Here is a 25,221-nt window from a genome sequence, read left to right as displayed (position 1 = left end):
ATCCGCAAAATTTTGCGGAGTCTCTGGACTGTGGAGTCTCCAGACTTTCCAGAACAGCTGTTCTTCATGAGAAAAAATGGCCAATTTGATTTGTGAGCTTCTCCAATCCAAAGGGAGACATGTTTGAGATAGTTTAGAGAGCCTAGAGTTCACTCATCAACCTAGCAACTTGATTCCTAATTCAATTTTATCCACAAACCTCAATTTGATCCAAAACCTTAAGAACTCATGAACTTCACTCAAACTCGAAATCGATCAACAAAATCATGAATTCTTGCCGAGAGAAGCCTAAGAGACTTACCCACGGTGCTTATGGAGTTGGGTGACCGCCGGGTGATGAAGGAAATCACCCGGGAGAGGAAGAAACCCGGTGTTCCTCGTGTTTCAACCCTAAACACCAAAATACATCAAATCCGGCTCAAATCCTTCGGGAAAACGAAAACGAATTGGAGGGATGAGAAGCTTATGAGGTAGGGATCGCAATGGTACCACATGCTTACCTCGATTTTGCTCCTAGAGAGAGGAATCCGAGGGAGAGTGAGAGAGCTTGATAGAGAGAGAGAGCTCCCTTGGTGCTTGGCCAGTTGGGAGAGGGAGCACATGAGTGAGAGGGAGTGAGGGGAGGGGTTGCTGCACGTGGGAGAGAGGGAGTGGTTGGCCACTCCGGTGGGGCCCACGTGCTAGAGAAAGGTCCGTTTCAACTGTGAATTCTATTCTTTCTTCTCCTGATTTCTTTCTCTCATCCGATTAACTCGAAACAAATTGCTCTAGTGTGCCAAAATAATTTACCATAAATTTAATTATGATGCTAATGATGCATGATTATGTTTAATCACACGATTGTGGAATTTGGGACGTGACACTGAGCATGAGGGTATACTATCTCATGCAAAGGTTGAGAGCTCGCCTGAAGACCCAACACCTCGAGAATGTTGTTCCCATAAAGCCTCCAACTCTCTCCCTGGAACATGAACTGAATGAAGTTCCTCTTAGGTGGAATCCAAACCATGGCATAGAAGACTCTCACCCAATCCTCCATGTATCTGCTCACTCCTGATAACATATCTGCAAGTCCTGGAATGGCCTCAAAGTGGGCTCTCACATCAACTGCACCAGCTTCTAGCTCTAAGTAATGCTAGTTGAGCATCTTATGAACGCTCAAGCTGACTCTTCTCCTGAGATAAGAAGCATGAAAGCTCTCCTGGAGGATCGTCCAGAACCTTGGGCTAACCACCTCGTCCCTCTGGGGATGAACCACTCTCCAATAGGCACAAAATGGAGCTTCTTGATCCTCGGGGACTTGTAAGTGGTCAAGTCCAACAGACGGATCTCCCCATAAGGTTGTGACTGCTCTGTTGGCTCCTCCTCTAACTCTGGTTGAGGCTCTGGTCGAGCACTCTTCCATCTCTCTGACTAGCCGAACGGTGTCAAACCCAACCCTGCTACCTAACGAGTACGGGTGGATCGACAAGGCGGATATGCGTCTCCTTTGATCTGCAAGCCTCTCTAAGACATTGGGGCATCGACGGCTGCAATCGCCCAATCCCACTCCTTCTGTTCTTTAGTTTTCTTCTTGGGCTACTCAATGGCCATGCCCTTGTCGTGGCACTCACGACCCATCTAAGAGATCAAAGAAGAATATATGGATGAGCGAGATATTCGAGTTTTTGAAAATTGAATGAAATTTGGCCAAATTTGAATTCTAAACAAAATTTTGTGGTGCATTTTGATGAACGTACTAGGGATTCATTCTTGTGACTCTAATTGAAGCAATTGGACTCAAATTTACTCGAAGTTTGAATGAAATTGAGTGAAATTTAATCAAAATCGAGCTAGGGTTTGCCGAACAAGAGGAAATCGCCAGAGGAGAGCCTCACCACGTCGAAGATGCTGAATTGATGACCGGTGGTGAGCTCGGTGGCTGGCAACGGTGAGTTATGGTGGCGGCGTGGTTCTAGCAGAGGAGGTGGCTGCTCTGGTGCGCTTGGATGCGGCGGCAGTGGCACACTCCTATGGTGGAGCTACGGTGGCGGTGCTAAGCAGTGGCAACGACGCAGGTGGAGCTTGCTGCGGTGGATGGCGAGGTGACAAGATTCAGTGTCGGGTGCGAGAGCCATTCGAAGAGAAAGGGGAAAACCGAGGTGAGATGGATAAATATATGACATGTGGGTCCCGTCGAAAAAGCAAACAACGGATAATCCGACGATGAATGTTGTGAACACTAGACAGATCACCAGACAATTTAATAGATCCTCTGCAAATTTGCTCCAAATCGAAAACTGAACATCGGGTAGTCTGGCGATTAACTACTATAAGCACCGGACCATCTCTGTCTCAAATATCCAATATGAACATAGGATGGTCCGATGAGGAACATTTTGCGTGCACCAGACTATTTCTTTTCCTTATGAATATGTTGCTGCTGATACAAACACCGGAAGGTCCGGTGAGGCAATCCGAGGTAACGTCGGACCTTTTTCTAGAGACCTTAGCAACGTCGACAAACTGAGCACTGAATGGTTCATTGAGAAGAAAGCAGGGAGCACTGAACCATCCGATGAGAAGAAAAGATTTCTACTGAACTAAAATCTCATACTGAGTCTAAACTTCAAATAACCATACAACAAAAACACATATATGGACCAGTTTGAATGAAGTCTCACCCTATCAAACACTCATTTGCAAATATTTGCCAAACGGCTATCTTATAATAATTTTGAAATAGGCAATAAAAATCAAACAAAGGAGTAATGAAACGCCAAGAAAATGTTTGAGCCATATTACCTATGAATTCAAAGATTTAGGCTTTAAATTTCCTAGGACATGACTCGTTAGGCAATAAGCATTTATATTTTTCTAATCACTTATAGAGGTGTATGTTCACATGGAAAGCGAACAACAATCTCAAAGAGTGATATTCTCCTATGTGCTAAGGTCAACAACAGATCGACACGGTCGGCAACCAGAGAAGCTCACACCGACGACAACGCGCAACACTAGGCCACCGCCATGCCGCGCCAGCACACCGATGTGCGGCATGACGGCGGCACCATCAGCTCACCCAAAAACAAGAAAGAAATAATAGATCAAAGAAGGGGACTCAAGGTAGGCATGATGATGGCATGAGTCATCATCGGCCATGGCTACAATTGTGGTAGCGGCGAAACTATGCGGAGGCGATGGCGAGCAGGAAAAGCGATAGGGCTTGGGCCAACTCGTGAAATTGATCTCCCCTCAGCCTCGAGCCCCCTCCCTGCTATATATAGGTCGGGATAGCAATGGCGGATAGGGCTCCCCAAAAGAGACTGAATCATAATCGGTTTGGATTCAAGCAAATCTGGCAACAAAAGATGCTGATCCAAGACATTGGAATCAATTTGAACTAGGGTGATAGAGATAGAGCCCTGGTTGTTGCGGATTCAAGCAGAGGTCAGGCGCCCCTAGAGATAGAGCCCACATAGGGCCGCGGCTCAGAGGCGACGGCATTCAAGAGGTAGGAGAAGGAAACACCCTAGTTATTCTTTGGAAAATGGATCTCGTTCATGAGTATTGAGTGAAAACATAATAGGATCGAGCGTCCTGCTATAACCGCACTTGAGACTAAAAGACTGATTAATTGTCAGCTAAGGGAGAAGGGATGCAAGCCAGCACTGCCACGCGCACGGGCTAAGATGGAGGAGGGGCTTCGGGCCTGGGCCGAGAGAAAAGGAGGAGAAGGGGAAAGAGAAGAATAGAGGCCGGTTGAGAAAATAGGTACGGGCCAGCCCAGTGGATAGATATTGTCAGTAGGCCGCAGCAGAGAAGAGAAGAGGGAAGAAAAGAAGTGTATGCCAGCCTGGGCTGATAAAAGGATGAGCCCTAGCTGCTTTCTCTTTTCTTCTTTTTATTATCTTTTTATTGTTATATATATATATATATATATATATATATATTTGTGTATTGTGCATATACATGATAAAATGTCGTATACACTTGCGGTCCGCGGTTACTTGCCAAGGTGGACGGTGATCGAGGAGTCGCACCAGTGACATCGTCAAGGCGTCGTCCTTACTAAACTTTAATAAAAAAAAATATAAATTAAAAATAAATTAGTACGTGGGAACGTACTTGATTAGCGAGCACTCTCATGCTGATAACGTGTTGTAATATTCACATTACCACTCACTATATAAAGAAAAATTTAAAGGAACAACACATAGAAGGTACAAGATGTACCCCGATACCGTTCCACTTTATTGATGATTGTATATAAAACTTGATAAATATTCCTCTCCTTATATGGGGAAGGGACCCATTTTACATTAATAAGCAATATTGGACTAAACTTTCTACCAGTAATAGGCCTAAAAGTACATGCCCTCATGGGTCTAGTTTATGTTAAGTGTCTACCCATATAACCCATGTATGGGCTTATATTACAACAAGAAACTTCTTTTTTAGCTGTAGCAGCAAATTACTACTGAAACTGGAAAAACAGATAATGTTTCAAAAAATGCTAAGGTTCCTCTCGCCTAATTTCAAACGTTCGAAGGGTGGCACAGTGTTGTCCCTAACTCTTGCCCCCTGTGTTTTTTTAATGGGCATGCTAGCGGCTGGACGTCTGAAGAATGGACCTCTCCAACCACTGGAACATTCTAAGATGCCTTGTGCAACACGTCGCAACTTCTGCAACAAACATACAGACTGGTGCAACAAAACATCATGATTTAAAGAAAAGATTATATGAAAAATCCCAAATCAAGTTCACAAATGAGTTGATCATGTTGCAAGGAATGTCCCCCGTGGACAAACATTAACTGCAAAATGAAAATATTGCAACAACTAAGAACTATAGTTGCAACAGCTCAGGAAACCATGTGCAACAAAAGTTAATCGTTATGTCTACGTTAACCGAAACAACAAAAAAAGAGCAGGCCACAACAATTGAAGGAAATTACAACAAACCAAAACACAACCTGCAACAAATCAAAGAAACTGTCTAAACAATAAAAATAATGGGGAATCTTGATGTTGCACATGTTATTTTCGAATGTTGCACATGTTATTTTCGAATGTTGCACTAATGATTTGTCATAGCAACATCGAAATAATACAGTCTCAACATCTCAAATGTTCCATTACTACAAAATTCGAAAAAAAAAAAGAAATACTAATGAAACCTACCCCGTGCAGGTAACAGGGATCCCTCGGTTTCATATTGCTTGGCCGGAGCTCGAACAGGGCACGATGGCTCTGCTTGGCTGGAGCTCTCAGAAGAGGTGCTTCGTCAAGCGCACGATGTCGTCTCTGCTCCACCCCGATCTCGTGGCTTCCCAGCTCGAGCTGCCGTCTTCGACGCTGTGGCTTCTCATGCTACCTTCTCCGCCTCTCCCCACACCGGGGACATCGCCGCGCTGCCCTGCCGAGCCCGAGAGGGCGCTTGGTGGAGGGGAGCAGCGTCATCGGGGAGGAGGAGCATGGGCTGGAGCTCGAGCAGAGCAGCAGTGTGAGGATCGGGGTAAAGAAGAGCTCGCAGCAAAATGAAGACGGTGGTCGAACGTGAAAAGCATGCAGCTAACTTGGATGAAAGCAGTTAGCCAAACAACAAAATTGCTATACACAGTTCTACCAAACGAGATTATCATAATCCACCTCAATGTCAACCGGAGCCTAAAAGTTGCATTGTAGCAGTGGTTCTTTCGAACACATATTTCAATGTGAGAAGTGAAAAAGAAACTATGTGTGCTAGTTTTAAGTAACTTAGACTCGGTGTGTTTTTTATTCAGATTATAGGTTCTGACACCAAAAGAAAAAAATAAATAATCATAATATAAAAATTAATTCTCACCATCCATAAGTCAAGTTATACTATAAAATCTTTAAATTCACAATCTAGTAGAAATAAACTTCTACAGATTCTACAGACTGAACTATATTCTCACGATCTAAAACTAAAACAAACATACCCTTAGAATTTGTAAATTTCTAAGTCACCTATCATAAACTATTAAATCTAAAATCTAAACAGATAGCACCATCAGTTCAGATAGCACCCAACTTCTACACAGACAATAGATCATTTCACTCGCCCTACCAGTCTTCTATACTTCAGCAACAAAAGAAGCATCGCCAAATCATCAATCTTGCCTCCATGTTTTCAATCTTGAATCTTGTATACGACAGGACGCCATCCTTTCGCAGCATCAAACACCTCCCCCACGACATGTCCTATCAATCTTGCCCTCGACTCCAGTAACTCTCTGTTTTGCGGTTTTTTCAGTATCATTGACTACATGTTAATCCAGTGATAGATAATAAAAATCATAGATACTAGATCATTCGGTATTTTACTTTCGAAACATGTTGAATTTCTCATTTTCCAAATAGACCACAGCACTGCCGCTACTCCTACAACAACTCGCTTTTTGCCCCCCCCCCCCCCCCCTAGCCCACTAATCCAGTTCCCACACAACTGAGAGACCGAATCTAGGCTGTCAAGCAGATCAAAAGCAACTTTGATTACATTCCAGACAAACCTAGGTAGAGGACATCAGAAGAAGAGATGATCAATCGTTTCTTTGCTGCCATAGAATTGGCACTTTTCATCCCCCTTCCATCCCCTTCTCATCAAGTTTTCTTGGTGAGGATTCTCTGTTTGTAAAACAACCATAGAAAGATTTTGATCTTAAGGGGAATCCTCACTTTCCACATGTAACTTAAAATAAAAGCCCAACATATGGGATTTCAATGCCACATAAAAGGATTTAACATTGAACTCACCATTTTTAGTTAAAATCCAGATCAGTTTATCATCCTTATCATTTATATTTATTTTGCCACATTCGGTTTTGATTTGTCCTAGATTCTTGAAACGTGGTTTGAACTGTTGCATACATTTGCTTGTTATAGATTTGTAGCTTTCTTAGCTAGGAGTTTGCGAAAACTGCATTTTTGAGTGATTTTCTCAAAATTATTTGGTTCTTTGATCTCTCGATCATGATTTGCAATGTGTGATCATAGTTATATAATGCTGCTTGTTGGCTGATCACATTTAGCAAATTAGTCCTTATATCCAACGATTCTCTCCCTAAAACTCCTCCCCAAATCTCAGCCTTCAATCTATTTTGTCACAGTTCCAGGTGCCGGAATGTCCGGTGTTCACCGGAGTATCCGGACCTGACACTATTCACTGCTCAAGCTGATTCCTATCCTGGTTCCAGTTACCGGATAGTCCGGTCCTCACCGGAGTCTCCGGTATAGTATCAGGACCGGAGTCTCCGGTCTTCACTGGAGTCTCCGGTGTCTCCAGATTTCTTACATAACCCCCCTGCCCGAACAGTTCCTCTTTTTCATCTATTCTCAACTCCTCTCTCCCAAAAGCTCTCTCTCTCCGGTGATTTTTGAGGAACAACCAAGGAGCTTCAAGATTTGCATAGTTTCTCACTTGAATTCAAGGGCGGAATCTCCAGAAATCCCTATTCAGCGCGAGGATCACTCTTTCAACTCTTGTCGGTTGAATCTTCCAAAACCCTAGGTTTTGGGAGATTTCTCGGGCTGACCGGAGTATCCGGTGTTCACCGGATACTCCGGTGTCTGCCTGATTTTCAACAACCTTCTTTTAATCAGTATCCCTCATATCGACAAATTCATTCTATCTCTCTCAGGTTATTTGCAATGGCCGGAGATCGCTTTGTGAAGGGTCACACTTTCGAGAGGAAGAAGAAACAAAAGAGTGATCCTCACGCTCAAGAGGCAAGAGCACCGGCACATTCCGAGGATAGTGGAAGTGGGCACACAAGCGGTGAAAGAGTCCACAAAGTGGCCTCAGGCAGAGGTATTCACATCGAAGAAGGGGGATCCACTGAACAATATGAAAGATATGTTGTGACTTTATATCGGACCAAAAATCAAGCTATGAGAGGCCGCGAAAGTGGTAGGGGAATGGGCTTAGCTAAGGTGACAGCAGGAAGGGGAAGAGGTGGAATGCCTTCTAGAGAAGAGAGAGGCAAAGGCATTGCTACAGAAAACACTTCTGAGTCCGAGGATAATGAGGAAGAAGAGCAAGCTGATGAAGTTATTGGACCACTAAAGCTTCATAGACCTCTGAGAACTGCTAGCATCTTCGACACTCCAAAACAAACGATGAACTACATGAAGCATGCATCCAGGGTTGTCAGTGAGAGGTTGAACAACCCATATGATTATGAGAAAAATATCGCAGATCATCGATTTTGGAATGATTTTCAGGCAGATTTCTATGAAATGGTGATCTTGGCCAAGAAGAAGCCACTTACTCCTATGCAGTGGATTGACTGGAATTATATGGCTCAGAAAGATGATCACATGTTCAATGAGGTCATTGCCGCTTGTGAGAGCAAGAAAGTCAAAAAATATAATGGCTTTCAAGTATGATTGGTGCGAGGAAGTTATCGCACAGTTTTATGCTACCGTGTGGTTCGAGGGATCTGAGAATCCCGTTATGCACTGGATGACAGAAGGAGTCAAGTACAAAATTAGCTTCAGAGGATTTGCTCATCACTTTCATCTTGATACTCGAGATACATCCAAAGATCAAATCCATAATGAGAATCAGCTGACTCTGGAAGAGATTGGGTTCATGTATCTAAATCATGGACGAGTCGAGTTTGGAAAGCTTACAGGGATGAGACCATTCTATCGTTGCTTAAACTCCCTGTTTCGACTCACCTTGGCACCTAAGAGTGGGGATGCAACAACTGTGCAGAGTATTTCCAGAAATCTCCTTGCCGCCATATCTAATGACCATGCTCCCTTCAGTGTGGCGTACTTCCTTTGGGAAGAAATTGTGTTTACATCCAAATCGCCCATCAAAAGCTGTGGATACGCCCCCTACATTATGTCTATCATTGAGAGAGTGTCCAGGAAGACTTTTGTGAAGGAAGTAAAGCATGAACCCTATCGGATGAGACCCCTGAACATCCGAGCTCCTTCTCCCTCGCCATCACCTCCTCATGCTCCACCAAGCTCAAGACAGTTTGCCTCGAGACGTGCTCCTCCTCGAGGGTCATTGTTTATCAAAAGTGCTCTCAAAGCAATTTTCAGAGTGTGCACTCATAATGCTACTCAAATCAAGGAGCAAGGTGTTCGTTTAAAGAAAATAGAGAAGCGTCAGAAAGAGATGTACACCTCCATGAACCTTCAGCCACCTTGTTCACCCATCACTTCGGATGAAGCGGAAAGTGCACCGGTTGAGTTCGAAAACCCTTGGGCATGGTATGATGAAGCCCAAGCAGCAGCAGAGAGCTCTCAACATCAAGCTCAAGATGACTCCTCCGACGCCGCTCCTGGCAACGACTCTGAGGGAAGTGATGATGAAGAAGATGATGATGACGACTCCGATGATGATGAAGATGGCAGCAGCGATTAGGTTCTCTCTCTTTTTGGTACTTGATGCCAAAGGGGGAGAGAGAATTATCCATTTCTTAGTTTCCTTAGTTTTCTAGCTTTGGACTCTGTTTAATCCTTAATCGTTGTTGGACAATTGGACTATTGTTTATGATGAACTTTGTGCTCATTTGAATTTGTAAGACTTTTATGTTAGTGTGATGATTATCGTACTTTCTTAAGTTAAGTGTGATCCATATCCTGCTATAAGCATTTTGTCTACTTAAGATTGTATCCCACGGATTGTAGGATATAGGGGAAGCTCTTGCGAATTCAAATCTTGAATATGTGCATTTGTGTATAACTCAAGCTTAAACCAATGCACACATTTAGGGGGAGCTCACCATATCTTCTAGAATTCAAAATCCTATTTCATGTATCTTTTTGTAAGCTTTAATCGTGTTGTCATCAATCACCAAAAATGAGGAGATTGAAAGTGCATCTAGGCCCCCTAAGTGGGTTTTGGCTTATTGATGACAAAACGATTAAGGAACTAATATGTTTATCTAAGTTATGAACAGGTTTAAGTATTAGTTGAGAAGACATATGACGTTTGACGCCTGTCGAAACAAAAGGAGAAGCAACTAAGAGTACTCAATAGGATTTAATTTTTTTTATTTTTGAAATTGAGTCTAGGATAGCCGCTCTATTAAGAGGGTTGCATTTGATTGCTTGGTTAGTGTCTCAATGCTCAAGATATCCTTTAGAACCAACAAGTTGGGAGACATACTCACCCACGGACACCGAGTTAGTTCTGCAAAAGTTCACCGAGTTCGGATACTCTGGTGTTCACCGGATACTCCGGTACTCAGTGTTTGGTCCGGAGTCTCCGAGGTAGACTCCGGCAGAGAGTCTCGGTTCTGATTTATTCTTTATTGAAAAAAGACCGGAGTCTCCGGTGTTCACCGGATACTCCGGTAGTTTATGGGTTTTTAGGCCGGAGTCTCCGAGGGAGACTCCGCCAGAGAGTCTCGGTTAAGTCTTTATTTTAATTGAAAAAGATCGGAGTCTCCAGTGTTCACCGGATACTCCGGTAAGAGGATAAGTTTTAACTGGAGTCTCCGAGAGAGACTCCGGCTGGGGTGTCTCAGTTAGCCTTTAATCTTTTTGATAAAAGACTGGAGTCTCCGTTGTTCACCGGATACTCCGGTACCTGGAGAGGCCGGAGGGTACAGCTAGTCTCCGGACTTAGTCTTTTTGAAAGCCCTGTCAGGACCGGAGATTCCGATGTTCACCGGAGACTCCGGTAACTTAACAGAATTGTAACGGCTAGTTCTGACACGTTCTGTGACCGTTCTGATGCCGTTTTTGGATTTGGGGCCGGATAGTCCTGTGTTCACCGGATACTCCGGTCAGATCTGACAGAACAGTAATGGCTAGTTTTTGAGAGAGGACTATAAATACTCCCACACCCCATAGCATTTAAGGCTTGCTGTTGCTGGTGAATTCTAGACTCTTTGAGCACTGTAAGAGCATTCAAAGACCCTCCAACCACCTTTAGTGCAAAGTTTGTAAAATTTAGTGAGTTTGTGTTTGGAGAGGATTTAAGCCACTTGAGCATTGAGTTCTTCCTCAAGCATTCGCTGTGATCATTACTCTTGAAGCTTCGTGCTTCTAGACGGCAAGGCATCGCCCGTAGAGCACCCAAACTTTGTGGAGTGCCACGGGAAGTTTGTATTCATCTTCGAATTGAGTAAGAAATTCTAGCTTGATCTTTGTGGTCGCTAGAAGAGGATAGGGTTAGAAAAGACCTGGCTCTTTGTGAGCTCCTCAACGGAGACGTAGGCACTTCTTTGTGAGGTGGCCGAACTCCGGGATAATCTCTCGCGTTCTTATTTGTGCAATTTGCTTAATCGTGTGAATTTGTGATTCTTCATACTAATTGCTCTAGTGATCATCTAGCTAGTGTTAATTGTTATTTTAGCTATGTGATATCTAGTAGACCTAGCTTCAACTATAGATTCTAGCTACTTGCTTTAATTCGTAGTTGTTCTAGATTTCCTGTATAGACCAGAGTATCCGACCTTCACCTGAGTATCCGGCAGATTTAATCCGCTGTTTTAGTTTTAAATTTTCAGAAAAGCCTATTTACCCCCCCCCCCTCTAGGCACTTTCAGGCCTCCCTGATCCTTAGGACAACACACAATCGGCCACCTCATTAGATGATACTTCCTACACCCATGATTTTCTTGCCAAAGAAATATTTTTCTATGACAGTCCATTTTATATCTTACCCCTTTAGGTAATCTATAACAGGATAGCATATATAATGAAACATTACTCAGGGTACAATTTAGCAAAGTGAGCCTTCCACCCTTGGAAAGCAGCTTCCCTTGCCAACCTCTCAAATTACTACCCATTTTTCTCTCAGCATTATCCCAATCACTAATTCTCAACCTCTTCTTATTCACAGGGACCCCTAAATACTTAATGGGCAACTTACCGGTAGCACAAGTAAAAATATGATTGTACCGTTGTTGTTTTTCCTCAACCCCCCTACACAAAAAACTTCACTCTTATTTCCAGCCCAGACATTTGTTCAAACAAACATAGAATAATTTTTAAATTTTTTGCACTTTCAAAACCATCCTCTAGTAGAAAAATGGTGTTATTTGCATACTGCAGAATGACCAGACCATTTTCTACTAAATCAGGAATCAGGCCCTTCACCAAACCTGCAGCCTTCGCTCTCTCTATCAGAATGTTCAATGCATCAGCTACAATATCAAAAAGGAAAGGCGACAAAGGACCTTGCCGAAGATCTTTATGAGTTAAAAAATGGCCCAATTCTATCGTTCAATTTCACAGCTACATGTCCACCTGACACCACTTTCATTATCCAATCGCACCACAAATCATGGGAACCTTTTATTTTCAAATTTTGATATAAAAAAAAAGCCATTTCACTTTATCATACGCCTTTTCAAAATCAACTTTGAACAAAACTCCTGATCCTTCGGTTCTATGTAATGTATTCAGTGTCTCATGCAACATTAGAACATCTTCCATAATGTATGTCTTCAATGAAAGCAGTTTCCATTTTCGCCACCACAGGACTAACAACTTTAGTTAGCCTGTTCATCAGTACTTTTGCTAAGATTTTATAGTTTACATTCAAAAGACAAATTGGTATGTATTTCTGAATCTGATTTGCATCAGGTGTCTTTGGTAGTAGCGTTAGAATACCATAGTTCAGTCTTTGAATGTTAAGCCTCCCCTTATGAAAATCATCTAGTAGATTCTTGAGGTCTCCTTTAACCAGCTCCCAGAACTTCTGGTGAAATTTGACAGGGAAACCGTCTGGGCTAGGAGCCATATTTGCTTCCATTTGAAACACGGCATTTTTTAATTCCTCCATAGTAAACTCTTTTATCAGCAAATCTGCCTCTTGGCTGCTGAGTTTCTTAACATTCTCCTCCTAGAGAGATATTGGAAACATCAGCGTGTCCAAAGAGGCCTATATAACATTTAGCAACGTGTGACATGAGCGCTTCTTCCCCTTCAATAGTTTCCTCCCCATTTTTCAAAGATATTCTTGCTTTCCTCCTCCTCCCGTTAGCTTTAGCTTGAAAAAACTTTGTGTTATCATCTCCCTCTATGATTTCTTTCTCTTTTCATCTTTGTACCCATTTGATTTCCTCTTGCTTCAACAATATACCTAGTTGAGCTTCCAAATCTCTTTTTTTTCCACTTTGTCCTGTGTAGACAGCCCAAAAATCTCACTTTGTTTGTCAATTTTGTCAATTTGTTGTAGAATTTCCTATTTTTAGTTTTCTATACCAGCCTATAACATTTCTATTCCATCCCTTTAGATATTGTCTCAATTTCCTTAATTTGCATTGCCAGGCATCAATATTTGATAACCTGTCAGTAGGCTCATTCTAAATTCTTTGGACAATTCCATATAAATCCTCTCTTAGAAACCAACTTAACTCGAACCTAAAAATAGGATCTTTTCTGTATATTTGACCCGTGTCAAGAATCAATGGTGTGTGATCTAAGTACGCCGTTTCAAGGGTTTTCACCATTCATAGGGGATACTGGGCTTCCCAGTCAGTAATCACCAAAATCCTGACTAGCCTTTCAAAAGTAGGATCATCATGATCATTGCACCAAGTAAAAGCCCTGCCAGTTAAAGTAATTTCTCTTAGCCCTACTTGATCAATAATTGCATTGAATAGATAGCTCCATTTGTTGTAGCCCCTTTTTTATTTTTCTCACTTTCTTTTCTAGTTATGTTAAAATCTCCCCAAACTGTCATATCAAGTTTTCCATACATGTAGTGACATCATTAGTGATAACATAAACTGTGTCTTAAATAACGTAAATATTCCTTACAAAAGGACCCGAAGGTCTGAAAGAAAATACTAAGGAATCTTCAAACGGCAGCGGAACTCCCATCCATCCACAGGCGTTGTTCGGGGGAAACACTAGCCTAGGATATGGCCTTCAAACGACACCTCCATCCTTCTAGAATTCAGCATCATCGTCCGGGAAATCCTCGAAAGCTTCACCTTCTGACCAGCATCCGGAAGTTGGGAGAAGGCAAGCGTGAGTACCCAAAGTACTCAGCAAGTGGGGGAAAAGTATGACATGCAGGCTAATGACAAGGAAAAGTTGACTTGGGGATTACTGCGACTATGCCCAACTAAACCAGACTCAAATAACCTAGCAACCTATTTACTAGATTATATTCCAACAAATAAAGAACATAGCTCATCGAATTCCATCCGACTACCAGACTCACCAGATATCCCAAATTCGGCTACCGACTCATCGAGAGTACCACCACCCGGCTACCCAAACCAACCCTTAAGATTCCCATCTAATCATGAAGCAGTCCAAGCCGCTCTTGACCGTGAGCACGGCTGATCGATCAGTTTATTTACTCTGCAGAGTTTGCACACTTTACCCATGAGTCGTGATTCCCGTTTTGCCTTACACTTCCGGGGTGTAGAGCCGGGGTCTCACTACAAGGCCGTTACAAAGTACCTCCACATCTATAAGCACCCACTAAGGTTTCACCGCTAACAGGGATTCCATCCACTACAGAGGCCCCCTCTTGTGCCACTTAACCGACCATTGGTGCGTACAAAATATGAAGGGCACTAATTACTTAGCCAGGCCATACCCATATAGGCCTCATGGTTGTGCTGTTATGCCGGGTTACAGGCTCCAAGAACTGGTCCTTAGGATCCCACATAAGAACGTACACAATCCCTGCTGTGTAGCTCCACCACATACTAGCCATCTAGTTGGGATCCCTAGTTCAAGTTACTACAAGATTATCATTCCCCAAATACTTGTTTCATAGACATTAGTCAAAATTCATAATTATTCCAATCCCTAACTGCACTAGCATGACTACCCTTTTCATGTCCCAAGACCCAAAAGAGGCTACAAGGAATGATCACACAAATTCTAGTAAAACCCTATTTATTGGATTTCATAATTGGACAAGCTTGCAGCTAAGGAAAATAAAACTATAATGTCCTATAGTGGAATCAAAGTGATCAAGAACACTAGCCTTCGAAAGTAGGTTGCTCGAAGTCTTTAAAAGCTTGGTCCTGAACACTGACACTCTACTCGTCTCCTAAAGCCAAAGCACACACCGGAAAGCAACAAACAAACAGATAAATACAATACACCAAACAGGGGCAATTAACTCTAAAAAGGCTATTAAAGGAAAGTACACGCTGCTACGATCTCGGGAGCGCGAAAATCACCTAAATCAGAGATCGTATGAAAAAGTTACGCTAGTTTTACTCTACAGGGGCTTTTCTGAAAGGTTGCAGGGACTAAGTTGTGAAAACAAAAAGTTCTAGGGGCTTATGAGCAAAGTTTAGGGACCTATCAATAATTATCCTAAAGTTCAAGGGTCTAAATGCAATTATCCTAAAGTTCAGGGGCCTAATTGCATAAAATAGAACTATCTAAGGGCTTGTTTGTGAAAACAGTAAAGTCTAAGGGTCTATCTGCAAGTTTACCTAATTTTAGAGAATAACTTGATTTATTTTTATACTGAAAACCCTATTTATTGCGCAATGCTGACGTCACTGGCTGACATGGCGGCTGACTGGGCTCCAGGGCTGACATGGCTTTGCCACGTAGGACAGGAACGCCCACGTGGCGCGCTGACGTGGCTCGGCTTGCTGACTGGGTTAAAGAGGACACGTGGTGGCTTCCTATTGGTCTGCGAAAGGGTACGGGGTATTCTAATCTAGGCCATTCACCGACGATCGAACGGTCGAGAAAGGTTGGGGAGGATCGGCGGCGGACGGCGACTGAAGGTCGGCGACGGACGGCGACTGAAGGTCGGCGGCGCCGCCTCGGGCTTCGCCGGACTCTCGCCGGAGATGCTCTAGAACGCGCTACGGGCTACCATTCTCTACGGGAAACGACGCAAAAGAACGGGGAGGGCACGGGGAGTCTCACCGAGAGCTTGTCGATGGCTGGGGAGGTCTCGGCGGTGGTTGGCGACGGCAAAACGTGATGGCGGAGATCGGAGCTTGGTGAAATCGCGACTACGGCGACGGAGAGGCGAAATTGATGGTTGGAGGAGTTCCCTGGGAAGCATGCGGTGTCGGAGAAAGGGTCAATTGACTGATTAGGGCTCCGGGCAATGCTAACGACGGCGAGGGGGCGGCGGTGCTTACCGGCGTTTGGCGAAAGCTCGGTTCCGGCGGCGGGGAGGCGTCAGCGAACGGTGAAATGGGCTCCACGGGCTTCAGCGAAACCGGCGGCAGGCTCAGAAGCGGAGGGGGAGGCTCGGGCGCGGTGGATTTGCTCGGTGAGCTCGGCGACAGTGGCGTTCGGTTTCTCGATGTTCACGGTGAGATGGGGAGCGAGATGGCGGCGTTGCGGGGCTAAATAGGCGGGGGCGTGCGCGCAACCGAATGCGTGGACGTGGGCGCGTGGGGCGGAGCGTGCCGGCGAAAGCGGATTGCGGGCGCGCGGCGGTTGCGGGAGCAGCGCAGGCGCGAGCGCGGGCGTGGCGTGGTGGAGAAGAAGGCGCCGACAGGTGGGGTCTGGGTGTCAGCAAGAGAACGCGGAGGGATTCGGGTAGGGCTGCGCCGAGCGAGCTAGGCCAAAACCGGGAGACTAGGCTGGGCCGTGAGTTTTGAACGGGCGTCACACCAACAAATAGAGGATATTTTGTATTCTGGCAGGTCCTTGCTAACTCAGCCAGGAAAGCAGGCTTCCCCTCGTTCTGAGCAGCACCATACACAATAACCAGATCCCACACAAAACCATCCCCCGCATTTTGGATTGTCAGCTTTACATAAAAATCCCCCCATGTGAATTTATGATCTTAAGGTTATTTTTCCTAATGCCTAACATATTCCCTCCGGATTTTCCTTTTGAAGCAGACCACTTCCAAAGGAACTCCTGTCCCTCACAGATCTCTCTTAGATCTTGGACAGAAAAATCCTTTTTTCTGTGTCTCTTGTAGACCCACAAAATCAGGTATTTGTTCCAGGAGAATTTCCCTAAGGAACCTCCTTTTATCCGCCGGTCATATGCCTCTCACATTCCAAATTAAGCCTTTCATTGTTAACTTTTTCTTTTTTCTCTCTCCCCCTCCTCTTCTTAACCTTAGGCCTCGCACAGTCACCTCTGGTGAGCTCTTTTTCTTCATTTTCTTTGCTGAGGAAAAAAGCTGGAACTTCGCTAGACAATTTTCCTCAATATCCATGTCTGAAATCCATATCAGATATTAATTCAGGGGGAAAAAACAGAATGAAGATCATCCTGACCTGTTTTAATTTCATCCTGATCAGATTGAATCTTTTTTTGTGCTTCAAGAAACAAGTTAACTCTAGCTTGGTTTAAATCCTTGATCAGACTTAATTTCTTATCCACATCATCTAAAACACACCCAAGACTAACTCTGGAGCAACCATGCCAACACTGGAGGGTAGCAGCACCTGCAGTAGCTGAATCATTCACCCATGAGCAGCGTCGTGCTCCCGTCAGGCTCGTCGGTTCAAGAACGCCGCCGGATCTGGATGTGTTGAATTGATGTGCGCCATATAGATGGAAATTAGCACAAGGAAGGGAAAATTTCTATTATGTAACCAACCAACCAAAACCCAATGTTAGAAGTTGTAAAAAATTCTAATAAAAATATGATAGTATAGAGTATGCAATCGTGTACCATCTCATAAAATTTAAGTTCAAGCAACTACTTGTACAGGGAGAGAGAAAAAATAGAAAATTAAGTGATTCATCCAGAGGTACTATTCACAGATAAAATTTCTCCTTTTTGTTTCTCCTTATACAAGTTGTTGTTTGAACTCAAATTTTATGAGATGGTAGATGATAGTATGCTCTAAGTTATCATGTTTTTATTGAAATTTTTATGACTCAACTGATTTGTGACCATTACACAGTAGAATTTCTTGCAAGAAGGAAAGGAGTACGAAGCAACTGACACGTGGGTCCAAAGGCACAACGGTCTTTTTTATGTCCATGATAGCTTGACTTCCGAAAAGTGGTCAACAATGACATGGACGGGCATAAATTTTAAGGGCAATGCCACCGAAGGAATATGGTCGTTTTCATTGGCATATCTGGGATTGGACAAGTTTTCAATGGCATAAAAAATTGCCTTTATTTGAATGGCACTAATTATTAGCATCCGTTTAAGAAGCTGTTTCGATATACTAATTTTAACTAGAGATAAAATACTGAAAATATTTTCTTTGTTGAAAGAAATAATTTCATTGTAGACCATTTTGGTCAAGAGAAAAGGGGAAATTACATCTAATTCATCTGCAACAGCTCATGTTATTTCCTTTTACGATTGTTAATTTTATATATATCAGTTATATTGGTTTTGAATTGGTAACTGGCGCCTCCTATTCAATGAACATGAGCCTGCTGTCTATAGAAAGCAATATAGCATTGTGGATGCATAAAGGAACGGGTGGGAGTCTCGGGTGGGTTGCCTCTGGTGTTTGGTCTTGTATGGTTCGCTAGGCTCAGGAGCGACTTGCAAGCTTAGCTTATTAACTAAATGATCTAAAACGTTGGCTCAGCTTGCTACAAAATACAACTGAGCTAAGCCAACTTATGAGCTTTGAGCATTTCCTCCACCCCTAACCATATTGTTGTGTTCAAGGGTTTGCTTATCTATACTCCTATAAAATGAACGAGTTGTGGTAGATTCAAACGATCTCCACCGTCCATCCAAGTTGATCAAACAGTCGCCGTGCAAAGTTGGATCTCGTTCCTCCTTCCAAAACTACTTTCAACCTCCCCACCCATGAATCAAGGAATTAATAGTGATTTTGCTATGTGTGTTTGGAAAATCTAATATGCAAATCTCTCTTTTATTATGCTATATTATTTTACTTCTACAGATTGCTATATCCTGCATTGATTTTATATATATAGAATATAGAGTTTTTTTATATTTTCTAACATTAATATTTAAATAAATATACTTTTAATAGAAAAAATTATAAAACTAGACGCCTACCGCCCAGAGGACGGTTAGACTCTTACCATCCTCTCATAGGACGAAAGTCACTGTACACAGTAATATTTTTCCCTTCAATTTTGTTTATACAAAACTGTGGTCTTCTATGGCTCCAAAAATCCTAAATTTTTTGTATGTGTTTTATAATTTATTTGCAACCCATTTTAGTTAGATTCACCTGAAACGAATGTGTACAATTTAAACTAAAATTCTCCAAAAAAGACTACTTTCATAATTTTTAACAATTGTTAGGGCCTCAAATAAATTTTCAAAAATCTGAAAAAATTCACTAATACTCATCTTATATGATGGAATCATTTGTAAAATTATTTCTACCCTAATCTATATGGTGAAAAAGTGAGTTCCTTTGTAATACTCTATTCACATGAAATAATAAAAATGCATATAAATAGAGTGTTACAAAGGAACTCACTTTTTCACCATATATACTAGGGATGGAAATAATTTTAGAAATTATTCCATCACATAAGATGAATATTAATGAATTGTTCTAGATTTTTGGAAATTTATTTGAGGTCCTAACAATTGTTAAAATTTATAAAATTAGTTTTTTTTTAGAATTTTAGTTTCAATTATACACATGTTTTTTAGGTGAATCTAATTAAAATGGGTTGCACATGAATTATGAAACACGTACAAAAAGTTTTAGGATTTTTGGAGTAACAGAAGACCACATTTTTGTATAAAAAAGATGGAAAAATATTACTGTGAACAGTGATTTGGCGGGTGGTAGGCGCTCGTTTTGTAATTTTTTCTATTTATTTAAATATTAATGTTAGAAAATATAAAAGTGTGTAGTTGCTAGTCCAAGTAAGGGTTAGTGGGCTTTGACTGAATGAACAACAAAGTTGAACCCAACCACCCAAGTACTTGGGTGATATAGAGATTGCCTCAGGAGAAAAGAGAGAAAGATCACATACTTTTTACAAACTGCCTTATAAGGGAGGTGTTACCTCTCAATTGCCTGAAAACAGGCAACATCTTGGTCAATGTAAATCCAACATGCGAAACGCAATCTTTCAATAGCTTGAAAACAGGCAACATCTGGGTCGATGTCAATCCAACGTGTGAAACGCCGTTTTCAACCTCCAGCTCTCTCCTCCTTCACCGAGAGCTCACCGTGCTTCTCCACTTTGCCCTTCTCCTCCCAGACCACTACTGGATCCACCATTGCCGCCCCTATCTTGCTAACCACTCCATTTTCATGTTCTCCTACCACTAGCATCACCCGTCGCCTGTGGCACCAGCGCCACCACCGTCACCTTGCTGCACTGCCGATTTGGCCACCTCCCCACGCATCCTTAGGCCTAGAGGCTACATGAGAACCTTGATCCTTAACCACGACGGTCTGAGACAGGAGGAGACTATCGACTGAGCAAAATTAGAAAAATAGCCGACTGAAAAATAGGACTCGTGTGGTCTTATAAACAGCTTGATGTCATATAGAAAACTATAATTCTGTATTAGGCTAGAGACAACATTGTATAATTTTTATTCCAGTCTACCGCCAAATGGCAAGGTGACATGGCAATGTGTGATAGGCCACAAGATCCAGATACTCCTTTGGAAGACACCGTTTGGTATTTCTTTTTCCCTGCAAGAATTGAGAAAAATTGCATTCGTAAACCATTAGTAAGTTGGTTTACTTAAGACTCATTATAAATGATTATAATAAACAAAAGCAGAGTAGATATGAATCAAATAATAGCTCTATTCTTTTTTACTTGACATTTTTGGCTTTTTACAGTGTTCAAGTTCAATTTCTAGTGACACGGTGATGAACATACAATTGTATACATATTTGGAGTGGAATTTGAACACGAATTGGATCATAGCCACGTTCGCTTTATTGAGGCACAAGCAAGAAAGAATTGTGCTATATCGATCTTAGTAGCCAAAATTTTAAAATTTTGACAAAAAATATGTCAAAAAGTTATGTTCCGTGATGTTAGGGAGTAGTTGCATTTATCACCCTACATGTAAAAAAAATAGATTTATCGTCCTACTATTAAAATAGTTGTATTTACCATCAAAGAAGTTTAATACCAGTGTAAAATCACTCTTCTGGTTCTTACTGTGTTCCATGCCAATATATTTGCCGTATCTTGTCAAAAATAAACTCCCACAAAGTACTCGATCACACATCATGACAAATATGTTGGCATAATAAGAAATCTAATGATACATTTGCCTCAGCTAAACTTGTGAGGTGAAAAATACAACTAATTTTATTGAAGGGATATTTTTAGGGGGTATTTGCAATTTCCTCATTTTTATTTAACTGTGATTGGGATCCATGTAACATCAACTTCATCAATACTTGCCTAGCTCATCTCGGAAAACGAAAAAAATTGCCAGCTCAAAGAATTTACTTCTTAGATCAACCCAACTAGCCCCTAAAAAATTGAGGCACTATATAATTTTGTTTCCTTCCAAAACATAGTTACAATTATCACTTCTCTAGCCTTGAATATGGCTCGTGGCCACAACGCGATCTGCCATAACATTTTAGCACAAGACGTGTGTAAGTCATACTGATCAGATATCTATGGCTACACAAAATAAAATGACGGGATCTCAGGTTACAGCCGTTCCAGTGGCCGCCGCCGAGGTTAGTGTTTTGGGGGCTTGGGTTTGGGGGTTGGGTGTGGGGCGGGCTTAGAGGAAGGCCTTGGACGACAGGACAATGCGATGATGGCAGCGGGTGAAGGGCAGGGTGGCCGCCGGCCATGGTGGTGGAGGACCAGCGATGGGATGTGCCAGTGCCTGATGGCAGGGGAGACAAAGTGTCGTCATCTTGCCGATACGGGGAGGGGAACAAGAGAACATCGTCATCTTTAAGCATTGTGTGAATTACAACAAAAATTATGCATAACCCACTCTTGCTCTACTTGCTCTACTTGCTCTTATGTGTGCATCCATGGAGAGTGCGGTGCAACCATCACAGAGGACATAACTATTGGGGATGCTGGTTAGCGCTTGATGCGGTGGATGCAATAGCCTGACGCGGCACTCTTCCAAGGAGGTGCTCGCCTTGCCTTCTCCAACAATGGCCTTCTCTTTCCACTAACGGCAGAGGCTGGCAAGTGGATCTATGGATGAGTGAGGTGTGGTAACGCGTCCCGTGCTTCTCGCATATGGTTTCAAGTGGAATTTGAACAAAAATTTGAGCAAGTAAGTGACCTACATTTATTACTTTTGGTGTTTACCTACTCCCATATGGCTTGGTTGTGGTGAGTCTTATGAGACCTCTCAATCGAGTTTGTGGAGCGGCCTGCACAACTCACACAAAGCTCTTACTACTAAGTGGATCCATCTGCAGTTAAAAAAAGAGGGTGCTAAAAATATATTGAAAATGTAAATCAATGGATTCACAATCAATGCATCTCATACTTCGAATGGCGATCCGATGACCTGCAATTCATCTTCCAGCTCTTGCTCTTCTCTCAGGCATCGTTCCCCACTATTCACCCCCATCATGCGCTTCTACACACATTACGTGAAAAACAGACAAATGAGATATAATTTAGTAACAGGTCATTATATGACCCGTCACTTATATTACCTCGGGTCGGGACTGGATATTGACCCGTTACTGATAACAGGTCATCTGTGACGGGTCATAATATTACCATCACTTATTGTATTGGTGACGGGTTATAATTACATCCGTCACTTATAACCAGGTCATAGGTAACGGGTCTCCCTGCACTAGTCATAAGTGATGAGTCGTAATATAAATTATTATTATAACTTAGCATAGGTGACAGATCTTCCTGCACTTAGACTTATAAAAGTAATAAGTGACGGGTAATATTACGACCGTCACTTATGGCTTAGCTCTGTTATAAGAGTAGACCAGTTACTGTGCGTGGCCAACAGTTCTTAATAGTACTGTATGCACAGATCTGACGATTTTCTGGTGATTTTCTTTGGTTTCGCTAGAGACTCTAATATGTTATTGATTTGAAGTTTGAATTACTGCTAGGTCTTTAAAAGTTTGCATCTTTCACTTTTCTCTCCTCCTCTAACCCCTATTTGGTAACTATTTTATATTTTTATCTAAAATCTTAATATAAATGAGTTATTTTTTTATTAAATTTGATACTAGATTTGTCCAATCCACAACCGCGCTAATCCAGCCGTTGTCTTGTCTCCCAGGCCACGGGTGCCGCACAACCATCAGTCCTCCACCATGCATGGCCCACAACATACACCCACCGCTTCACCGCCCTGCCCCGTGTCCACCACCACCGGGTCGGCCTCCCTCCCTCTAACGTCGGCACCGGCGCACACCCCCGGAAAGCACGGTAAACAATTTAGATCAGAAATGTGGTAATTCCTATGGCCTTAAAAAAATTACAGGAGCTTGTAAACTGGCGGCTTCCGAGTCGGACTGAGAGTCCTATCCAAGTCTATCTCGTCCATTGCTCTTATTATACACACCGACATGGTACCCTGCATGTCTGCATTTATCTCGCGTAGAACTCAAGTTCTTAGCCATGGACACCGCGGGCGGTAACTCGCTGCCGCCGAAGCTGTGCTCCGACGGCGGCAGCAAGCGGCGCGTGTGCTACTACTACGACCCACGCATCTCCTACATCGACTACGGCGAGAAGCACATCATGGTGCCCCACCGAGTCGCCATGGCACACGGCCTCGTCAACGCCTATGGCCTGCTTGACGACATGGATCTCCTTCGCGTGGCACCCGCCATCAAAGAAGATTTGAAGGTCGCCCACGGTGAGAAGTACCTCGACCTCCTCCGCGACCTCACGCCGGCCAACTACCACTGCGACGGCAAGATCCAGGGAAAAGCCAAGAAACACGAAGTCGGCAGCTCGACCAACGACAACCCCGTCATCCACGACCTCTGGGACTACTGCCTGCGCTACGCCGGCGGGTCGCTCGCCGCGGCGCGCGCCCTCGCCAGCAGCGAGTACGACATCGCCATCAATTGGTCCGGCGGCATGCACCACGCGTTCGATAACAAGGCCAGCGGCTTCTGCTACGTGAACGACATCGTGGTCGCCATCCACGCGCTCCTTGACCGCTTCAGGCGGGTGCTGTACGTGGACATCGACGCGCACCACGGCGACGGCGTCGAGAAGGCGTTCCTGGACAAGAGCCGTGTGATGACGGTGTCGTTCCACCAGTACGACGGCAAGGACTTCTTCCCGCGCACTGGGGGCGTCGACGACGTCGGCAAGAAAGGCGGCAAGTACCGTACCCTGAACGTGCCGCTGGAGGTGGGCACGGGCGACGAGCGGTACCACAAGCTGTTCGAGCCGATCATCAAGAAGGTCATGAAGGTGTTCCAGCCGGACGCCATCGTGCTGCAGTGCGGCGCCGACTCGCTCGCCGGCGACCGGATCGCTGGCCTGGGCCTGTCCGTGCGCGGCCACGCCGATTGCGTCCGCCTCCTCCGCGGCTACAACGTGCCGCTGCTCCTCCTCGGCGGCGGCGGCTACACCATCAACCACGTCGCCTCCTGCTGGTGCTACGAGGTACGCAAGCGTGGCAAAACACTAACGTTCCACGATCAAGATAACATCTTTGAACAATTGTACATTTATCACGCCAGTGTGTAATTAATCTCGTGAATCGCAGACGGCGGTCGCCATTGGCAAGGAGATACCCGACGACATACCGCAGCACGGGTACCAACACTATTACCAGAGCCAGGGGTACAAGCTCCACTACCACACGGCGAGCAGCAGCCGCGGCAACGCGGAGACGAAGCACATGGTCGACGTAAAACGGAGAGTCATGGAGTACCTGGAGCACCTGTCGGCGCTCATGGCCGCGCCGAGTACACGCGAGGAGCCGCCCTGCGCCGTAGACATCGACGTCGGCGCGCTGTTCAACGACTCCCCGTTGGGAGAAGACCCCGTGGAGGGGCTGCACCGGCGGTGCGGCGAGGTAGACCTCACCGAGTTCTTGATCGGCCTGGGGAGGAAACATAAACTCCTTAAGCGAAGGAAGGTCGATCTTGAGCTGAAATAATGCGAAATGCCTTGTTCTTTCTGTTACCTCTGGAAGATTTGAAAAAGTAATAAGGAGAAAATGTTCATTTCTAAACTCTTGCCTCGGCTCGATTTCAATAATCATAAACTTATAAAACCGTCAACTTTACAACATCCAAATTAAACCACAGTGGGTTTGGATGATATATACAGCTGGGAAAATTGAGTATATGTCCCAAAGTTGATCAATTTTTGATAATATGTCCTACGAGTTCATTAACCTTTGATTATATGTCATAAGTATTGTCTAGTTTGATAATATATCTATAGGATTTTTTTTGTTTTACA

At 43.6% G+C, this 25,221-nt stretch overlaps 1 protein-coding gene across 1 annotated transcript; it reads left to right on the top strand.

Annotated features, from left to right (window-relative positions):
- Window positions 1-23,409: 23,409 nt before the first annotated feature.
- LOC133886301 (histone deacetylase 19-like) lies at window positions 23,410-24,913 on the top strand. Its single transcript, XM_062326050.1, has 2 exons — window positions 23,410-24,414; window positions 24,518-24,913. The coding sequence occupies exons 1-2, from the start codon at window positions 23,410-23,412 to the stop codon at window positions 24,911-24,913; spliced, it is 1,401 nt and encodes a 466-aa protein (XP_062182034.1).
- Window positions 24,914-25,221: the final 308 nt, after the last annotated feature.

This window comes from Phragmites australis, chromosome 12 (assembly GCF_958298935.1).
Source record: "Phragmites australis chromosome 12, lpPhrAust1.1, whole genome shotgun sequence".
NCBI classification, from domain to species: domain Eukaryota; kingdom Viridiplantae; phylum Streptophyta; class Magnoliopsida; order Poales; family Poaceae; genus Phragmites; species Phragmites australis.
The sequence above is the reverse complement of the archived record's forward strand: the minus strand, read 5'-3'. Positions and strand labels throughout refer to the sequence as shown.